The sequence below is a fragment of the Apium graveolens genome, chromosome 10, assembly GCF_009905375.1.
Source record: "Apium graveolens cultivar Ventura chromosome 10, ASM990537v1, whole genome shotgun sequence".
Classification (NCBI taxonomy): Eukaryota; Viridiplantae; Streptophyta; class Magnoliopsida; order Apiales; family Apiaceae; genus Apium; species Apium graveolens.
This window is the reverse complement of record NC_133656.1, coordinates 163,788,597-163,798,265: the sequence shown is the minus strand read 5'-3', so window position 1 is coordinate 163,798,265 and position 9,669 is coordinate 163,788,597. Positions and strand designations below refer to the sequence as shown.

Genomic DNA, 9,669 nt, shown 5'->3' with positions numbered 1-9,669 from the left:
ACATGAATGAAATATCACCAACCAAAAAAATAGCAATCAATGTTCGGCTAACAAGAACTTTATCATATTTATATATTCAGTACCGCATTTTCTATAATATAATTGTACTGTGCGAAATTTCCTGTGAACTTTTTTTTACTGCACATTTTGAAGAAGAGTAATGTCAGTTATCCTTAAATTTTTACCAAAATAGTTACAAAATGACGTAAAATGATAATTATCGAAATGTAATTCATGTGCGTATATATATGCATGTGAAATCCCGTATCATTATCCGGAAAGTTATTGTTTATAACATTATTTGAGAAAAAATGTAACAATTTTTAAGGTCTCTAGCAATTTCAATTTCACGAAACGAGAACATCCGTCATTTATTTTTGAATGAATAAATCAGTTAAGAACCAAAAAAATAAAATTTTAAATCTTTGTATCTCATTTTCATAATTTTCTCATAGACCACTAACAAGTAAATATTTGCGGTTTTAATGTGATTCGAAATTAATATTTATAAAATACTTGATGCGGAACAAGGAGCACTAGGCGGAATAGTTAAACGGGACTGTGATATGAAGAGGCATGGAAAGATTCGTTGTGCTTCTGCAAAATTTAATAAGAAAAAATTATTAAATTTTAGAAAAAAAGAAGAAGAAAGAATTGGAGGGTTGTAGGTGGGGGGATGTTTTTGTGTCACAGGATAGACATCAACTTGCTAACACACAACACGCTTCTTTGCTTCGTATGCGGTCGGCTTCACTCTTTTTTTAATCGTACCCTGTGTACTTGTTTGTATATAATATTCACTCTTGATTCTTTGTTTAGTATAAATAAATAATTTGATTTGTTACTAAATTATTGTACGAAAATCATTATGACAACCCGTGGGAGTTACTCTATCGATATCAACCTCAATTTATTTACGAATAATGCTAGATTAATAAACCTATCGTTTTGTGACGGTCCTAAACAATAAATTAGTAGAGATTTTGTCCAAATGCCCGACTGTAACATCTCGGATGACCTTTAGAAGTTAGCTTAACCCGACTGTTTATAAATTCTTATTATGTCACTGACTGGACGCCAAGTGACGGTGAACTCTTGATAATGAGGCGTAACATTTTCAGACAGGCAGGCCAAAGTTTGCATAAAGAGAGATGGGTGCTACTGCTAGCTTCTTTTCTTATCTTCCTTCCAAACCTGTTCAAATTAAATACTACATGGATAGATACATAGAATCATACACAAATAACTAAATTGGTGATAGAGCTGTAAGAATGGGAGTACTCAGAGCTGTAGTATAACGTCCCATAACAGCACCACTCAATTATGATTTCATACAACCCTCTTCTTGTTTAATTAATTTGATCCAAATTATTAGCACCTGTGCTTCTAAATATTTTATTATTTCATTATCCCCGTTCTGCAATTGCTCTGTTTTTTTTTTTCTATTCTAACTGCAAACAATAAATGCCGCAACTTATGGGTCTTGGTTCATTGTTCTATTCGACTCTCTTTAGTTTAAATGACTCACAGCCTGTAAGGGTCAACCACTTTTTTGACATCTAAAACATACTACTGCCCAAACTATTCTCAACAACAGGTGTTCTCTATTATTAGCGACTTTTTTATATGCATCAATAGCATGTGGCCTGTGGGTTAAGGAGCTCTTCTCTTGCGAGTTTTCACCTTTAAAAATCGTAAGAGTGAGAGATAAGTAAATACTTCATGTCAATGTCATGTTTATCTACTGCTAGAAATCGATGCTCCGAATGCAGCAGTTGCATATCATTTCCCTGTTAGAAATTTACTAATATGCCAGGAGGAAGAAGTATAGCAGCAACATGTTGCACATAATTTTGGAAATGTGAATAAAGAAACCAGACATCGTTTGGTATAGTTAGGGCCCTTTTGACTCATTAAAGATCATAATTATATAAGAAGAGAAGATAAGGTAGTAGTGAGGAAGTCCAGCACCTGGGACAGCTAAGCTTGAGTAGATTTCAAGTGAGAAGACAAAATGATTGTAAAAATGTACCCAGTATTCGGATACATGTGTTGTCTTCAATCAAATCAGTGCATCATCTACCACTAGCAAAACAAACGTAATTATGTTGCCTGCACCTTGTTCAAGTATCCCATCTTACAAATGGATGCGTGCACCTAAACTACATTACTAATCATTTATGCATGAAACACATGAAGCAAAAGATCTCAAGGACCAATCCCCATCTATAGACAAACAAGCCAGAAAGGAATCACTAACTTAGGATAATTGACAAGCAAGCCGCGATTCGAGGTATCATGACCATAATTCATGAATATCCTTTCTTATTAACAGATTTTGAGATATTTAGGGCTGCACATAGGTTGAGTAAACCGACTGACCCAACCTAACCATTTTTCAACCTGAAAAACCCGACCCAACATAAACTGAATTATAGTGCTGATTTGTGTATTTTTTCCATCTCCAATATCATATTAAGATTTCTAAGTAATATGCTAAGTAATATGATAGAATTTTATTTGTTCAATTTATGTTTGCATATTCATTTTCGTTTACAGATGTATGATTAATTTATTTGGTGATGCATGTGATTTATGATATGATATACATTACTAAAACATGATGTTAATCAAATTTTAATATTAGCACTATAATTATAAGTTATACACATTTCATTTTTATTTAAATTTTCAAAATGAGCGATAATAAATAGTTTTCAATTTTTTTATCGGATCATTCAACCCATCCAAACCAACCCAACCCGACCCAAATCAATGTACGACGGGTAGGGTTGGGTTACAAACTTATATTTTACGGGTTGGGTTAAAAAAAATTCAAACCGATTTAATTGGGCCGGGTTGTAAAATCGCCTCTAACCCGGCCAACCCGACCCATGTGCAGCCCCAGAGATATCCCAATTCAAAGAAATGATCCAGGAAAACTAGGTCTCTACTCTGGATCATTGAAAATTACTTTTAAAGGTATAATCAATTTCTCATATTACAAGAAAATACTCAATTAATTGGCAGCATTAGGTTGGCTACAATCATCAGTAAGATTTATTCAAACATGACACAAATTTTAAAGTATTGCCCATGATATAAAAGACAAGTAAAATCCTTAAAAGGGGTTTTATGTAGGAAGCTCCACTAGCATAAACTTCAAAATTTAGCTGGTGTCTGAGACCATACTTAAGCACTTTTCTTGACCTCAGCAGCCTTGATGATGTCGATGAATTCGGGCTGCCGTTCAGAAGAACAAACAGAATTTAGCGGACAGTAACCCAGATAAGAACAAGAAACCTAGACGGGTAACAATGACAATACCTTGAGGGAAGCTCCTCCAACTAGAAATCCATCTACATCAGCTTGCCCACCCAATTCCTTGCAGTTAGCACCATTTACAGAGCCTGTGTAACAGTTTTTAGATACAGCAGTAGTTACTAAAAAGTAAATGATAGATGTTCAATTTTAACATTATTACTACTACTTATTTTCTAATATTTTAACACTTAAATAAATGATAGATAATGAAGTGTAATAACGTGTTTAATATCTGCATTTGGACACTTAGTGTATCATCAATATATATTTAATACTGATATATGTAAAGTTAAAATTAGATCATAACTGAGTGATAACAATCTAAACAATGTTGTTCTTCGTCTATTGGAGTTGAAAAAGTGAGGACTAAACTAATCGCACACCTTGCACCTACTACAAACATGCAATATTCTTAAAAAGAAAAAGTAAATCTATTATTATTATTTATTATTTTAAGAATAAAAGATAATAGATAGCAGTCCTTCAGTCAACTCTGTAACCACTCAAGTCAATTGATAGCAGCTTAATCCAAGTCAAATTTTGACACATAAAGTAGAAACCTACTACTTTATTATGGTCACTTGCGGAAATAAATAACTCTCACACCAGTTCCCTCCAAAGGCCTTGAACTCTTGCCATCTTATCACCAAGAGAATAGGGTATATATGGATTTTTGGACTTTTTCACTTGCAACCACATTAAAGCATTTGTACGTGGAACTCAGCCATTTGATTAAAAACGAACAAGAGCATAGGAACATACAGTTTTTGCAAGATGTGCTTAATTTTGCTCAAATTAACATATTAATTAATTGCACATAATAATACTGGAAGATAATACCACATATAGAGCTGCATAGGTTTACCTCCATAGATAATTCTGGTGGTCTCAGCAACTTGAGGGCTGACATTCCCTTGAAGCCACTTCCTCAATTCCAAATGTACCTGCAAATTCCAATATTATTTGTAAAGATTTTGTTGTTGAAAAGTCAACGTCTAAGTGTATCTAATCTGAAGTCAACTTGTTTATTCAACCAAGGCAAATTAAGATAAACACAATGCCGAAACCAGTTACTACTGCATATTAGCATTACAGAAATCCATAGCTCGTATAATATAATTAATAAGCTTACTTCTTGAGCCTGAGCAGGACTTGCAACTTTTCCGGTTCCAATAGCCCATACAGGTTCATAAGCCAAAACAACATTGTCCCAGCTTGATATTTTCTCTGTCGTTTAAAATGTTTGTGATCAGCAACTAAAGAACAAGTATATATTTGAATAATGGAAATAATGAAAAATGTCCATTCTCAAACAGAAATATCATTAATGATTTAGAATTTTTTTGTTGAACACTATAAATTCTTCATTGAAGTGGCTGCTTTTGAACTTTAAGTCCGCGATAATAAATTTTCAGAACATCAGAAATGGTGGGTGTAAGTGAAGTACTATGTCAAAAGTAAAATTTATAGCTCATCCAAAATTCAATTGAACATTTCAGAGAAAAAGTTAGTCAAAGGATTAAATTAAAATGAAAATTCAGGTGGGTAAAGAATGGATGGATTAAAGATAGAATATTAAATAAAATACATAACACTATGACTTGTATTGATGTAGGTACCTGCAATCGCCTTAGTTTGAGCAGCAACAACCTCCATAGTACTTCCAGATTCTCTCTGCTCTAGAGTCTCCCCAACACATGCAATAACTTTCAAACCTTGAGAAAGAGCGTATGCGACCTTATCTCCAACAAACTGAAAGTAAAAGAAATGAACCCAATTATCAAGCAAGTATAACACTCTCGATTAATGCTTGTTAACTTTATATATTATTGTAATAAGTTTTAATAACAGGGTCACTCATAACAAATTACCTCGTTAGATTCACCTAGAAGAGCCCTCCTCTCAGAGTGACCAAGAATGACCCAAGGAACGCCCAAATTAGCAAGCATCTCAGCACTGCACAAATGAAATTCATAAGCTTCAGTCTTTAACAGGTAATCCGAGACAAATTGTGCATAGACTCAAATTCACGTAATCTTGTTTTTTTCTAAAAAAAGAATTTAATTTATCCATATATAATTATAAATTGTTAATATTAAATAATGAAGTAGTAATAAATATACATAATAATGAGACATAGTACTTAATACATGCATACTGAATTAGATGTAATCAATACATGCATATTAAATGAAAATAAATATTAACACTACAATTATTAGGGGCAATTCAGTAATGTTATTATGAATAAATTGTCCAACAAAAATTGTCCAACAAACCCCCTTACGAGCTAAAGGCTGCCAACGAGGGAGATGAGAAAAGCACAAAGGCCATGAACGATCTAGCTTTCGCTTTCAAAGAGGTCGCAACAGAAGGTAATCAAACAAAGGAAAAACTTATTGCTACTGAATCACAACTAGAGCACGTAAAGGAGGCAGAACAATCGAAAGTCATCATGACGAGCACTAATGAGAACTGAAGATTGTGACTAGCACTAATGGGTGACGTGAATTATAGGGGCAACGGTATCAATGAAGAAGATTGCGACTTGCAATGAGGAGACTAAGTGGACATAACCAGGGGACATCCTGAAATAACTATAAAATTAACTCTAGGCAAATTTATTTGATTAGTTACTAGAGATGTTTATGAGATATAGTTTGAACTTATAAAACACTTGTTATGCAAAACTTTAGTGAGACTATTTCCAGATGAGGTAACATCAATTACATAAGAAGTCCAGGAGATCTAGTTTACACGAGTCGAATCAATTATGTGTTTCAAAAAAGTGAGTTGTCATAGCGTAGCTACTGTCCAGTAGTTTCTACAGGGAGAAGAATCACCAGAGCTAGGTGGAAGCAAACAAAGGACAGAGAAGCACAAACATTAAAAGCCAACGGAGAAGCCCAAGCGCAAACACATCTAACAAGTCAGTCAGTTGATCAGTTTTATAAACCACATAAATTCACAAACGAACAATGTCATCCATTATGTCATTGTTTGATTTAAAATTTTAGTTAAACAGCCGGGACTACACCCTAACCAAACCGTAAAGTTTTACTTCCATTTCCATCTCAATGAATACCACTATTTCGATATTTCCTTTTAAAAAAGGTTCTTCTAAAACCCTAAACATGTCATATATTAATAGTTTATATTCAATTAGTTTAACTAAGTTTGTTGACACTACTAGATTCTGCATAAAAAAACTAAATTTACAGCCTTGTCAAAAGCTCCAAGGTGCACTTGTGTCTTGTACATACCTTACTTCACCGGTGAAAGCACCTCCTTTCTTAACCCAACAATTCTGGGCTGCAACCTGGAAATCAGGTTTCAACGAACTTTGCACCGTTGGCAGAAACACAAATGGCGGGCTCACCACAACCTCTGAAAGAAAATTAAAGTTTCCGAATACATTAGCACTTCAATATATAACTAAAAGGATCAAACTTGCAGTCTGAAAACTGAGAGTTGCACAAGTGAACAGCTGGCATTAGCATATAGGCAAAGCCAGTGGTAGTACTGAGAAAAAGAAGAGGTCTAGGGTCTCATGTTCAGCTTGTACTTATTAATAAGAAACATAATATAAGCAAATACTGTACATATCTTGAGTACAAAATGGATGTAATATCTTAATAATTGACAATACCGTACATATCTTGAGTAGGACTTGAAAGCTTCATGAAAGTGCATAAAAACCACACCTTACAAATACACCGGACTTCTTCAGCTAATAAGTGTTCGTCAAATAAGTTCTTAATTTAACCACCATTTAATCCTTAAAAAGTGGTACACTCACATGCATGGTTTCCGAAGTCTACCTTCCTCAGCAATTTTCATATAGGTACTATACAAACTGAACTACCAATGCATTTATTGGAAAGAAGATTTCAACAGAGAACTTTGATCTCACAAAGAAAAGATGAGAGATGGCCCAAAAAACATTGCAAAATAGTCAACAGCAAGAGCAAAGATACATAAGAATACAAATAGGACAATATATCCAACTATGTATAATCACTACACGTTAAATATAAACAAAGACTGAAATCACCATGCTTCATTGTGAAATTTTAAAGAACTTCTATTAATCCAATTGTAGCATATACCACATAATAAAAAAAACAATCTTTCAAAAAAATGTACAAGGCAAGAACTCTATATTACATACCCACAACATCAGAAGATGGCACTGCGCCATCATTGAGCATAGCCACGATCTTCTTAACCTCATCCAAGGTACCGTTCTGCAATACACAATTAAACCACATAAATAACAGATTCCCTCCATCCACAAACAAATCTCAGACCAAAATCTTCTAGGCTACATAAGTATACATCATCATTCTAAATAAACAAATACTCTTCAACACAGATATAACACTAAACAATCACAGAACATAGCATCTGTACATACACACACACACACACACACACACACACAAACTCAGTCGCACCAAAATCTCCTAGGCTCTGTAACTATACATAATCATTCTGAATAAACAAATACTCTTGAACACATTATATATATTATATAGAACACTAAACAACCACAGATAGTAGCATCTGTACATATACACACACATACAACCTAACGAACTATATCACATTCAGTTTATGTCAAAAAACATAATTTACACGAACAATTCAAAACAGTGTGCATACACTACATACGCAAACATATACATAATTACACACCAGTTCATGATCTAATTAATATCAAATTCCTAAAAAAAAACTCAACATCGCAAACCGATAACCGAACAGCGAAAACAAATCACATCGAATCGATCAAACACTTATAAAACAGATCAAACACGAATATCATTAATAACTCTCCACACAACTTAATTGATCAAACAAATCACTTAAAAACAGATCTAACACTCCGATATTCTCAATAAATACACACAAACACACATATAAACAGATCAGGCTGTGTATTCATATCAAATTGAAATTAATTAATACAAAAACAGCTATAAAATCAGATCGGGCTACAAAAACAGATATACACAATTAATTACGACGTATATGTAAGTATAGATTAGAGAGTTACGCATTTCCAGTTGCCTCCGACGAAGAACTTTCTGGCCATTTTTAAGAGAGAGAGAGAGAGAGAGAGATTTGTAATGATAATAACAAAGGTGAGTGATAGTGGTTGAGAGGAGGGGTTTATTATTGTTTATATAATGTGTTTATTTCTCTACATAATATGGTAATATCCTGTGGACTGGAATCTGGATGGGATCATGCTGTTTTGGGTGGGCTTATTTTACTATTTTACCCTTGGTTTTTGGTTATGTTTGTACGAAATTATCGAAATTAGCTGTTTATTAAGCTTTTGATTACAGCTTTCCTAGTTTTTGTTTCGTGTTTGGGGCTAAATAAAATAAGGAAAATGTGCAGTAAATTTCCTTAATTTGAAAAACAAAGTATGTTAAATTTTGTAGAGTAATGTTATGGATATCAAAATTGGTCTCAAAATAACTTATAAAATGACATGCGATTAATTATGATTTGTGGACACATATTAATACATGATAAGTCCTTCATTTTATAAAAATTATTACCAATCAAATATTATCACTTGTCATTTAATACCTATTTTATGACAGATTTTTGGGATATTTATCATTTTTCAATTTTTTAATTCTAGCTATTGATTTCAAGAAAATCTATCTATCTATTATATATATAATTCAACAACAGGGGGATTTGATAAGTAATTTAATTAATATGACGATTATACCCCTACATTAATATCTATAACATTTATTTTACATCATCAATCATTTATTAAAAATTATTAATTGGTGTATAATTAATATGTGCATACATACATTAATACATACATCCATGCATACATACATATAACAAATATCTACATATATATTATTAATACATGCATGCATGCATACATACATACTCATCCCATAGTTTGTTAACATCGTTAAGGGGGTTTGTTGATCAAATTAATTCATATGATAATTATACTCCTACATTGATATCTATATAATATTAAATTCACCCTATCATTCATTTATTTAAAAATTATCAATTAGTATATAATTAATACGTGCATGCATACATACAATATATATATATATAAATTAATAAAGGGACATACACATACACACATACATACTCGTATATTCTTATTTTTCATCAATCTAACATCGTCCTCAAACATAATAAAATGGAAAAATATTATATTAAATTCAATAAAATAAAAAATAAAGTAAACTATTAATACAAATATGTACAGTTTATACTTCAATATTAATTATTCTATGACATATTCATATATTACCACCATCTTATAGATTGTTAATATCGTCGTTA

General features: G+C 32.5%; 1 protein-coding gene across 1 annotated transcript; it reads right to left on the bottom strand.

Annotated features, from left to right (window-relative positions):
• Positions 1-2,919: 2,919 nt before the first annotated feature.
• LOC141690305 (triosephosphate isomerase, cytosolic) lies at positions 2,920-8,546 on the bottom strand. Its single transcript, XM_074495037.1, has 9 exons — positions 8,384-8,546; positions 7,496-7,571; positions 6,588-6,711; positions 5,196-5,280; positions 4,944-5,076; positions 4,457-4,551; positions 4,190-4,268; positions 3,328-3,410; positions 2,920-3,243 (listed from the first exon to the last, which is right to left on the bottom strand). Exons 1-9 carry the CDS (start codon positions 8,420-8,422, stop codon positions 3,193-3,195), a joined length of 765 nt encoding a protein of 254 aa, XP_074351138.1. The 5' UTR covers positions 8,423-8,546; the 3' UTR covers positions 2,920-3,192.
• Positions 8,547-9,669: the final 1,123 nt, after the last annotated feature.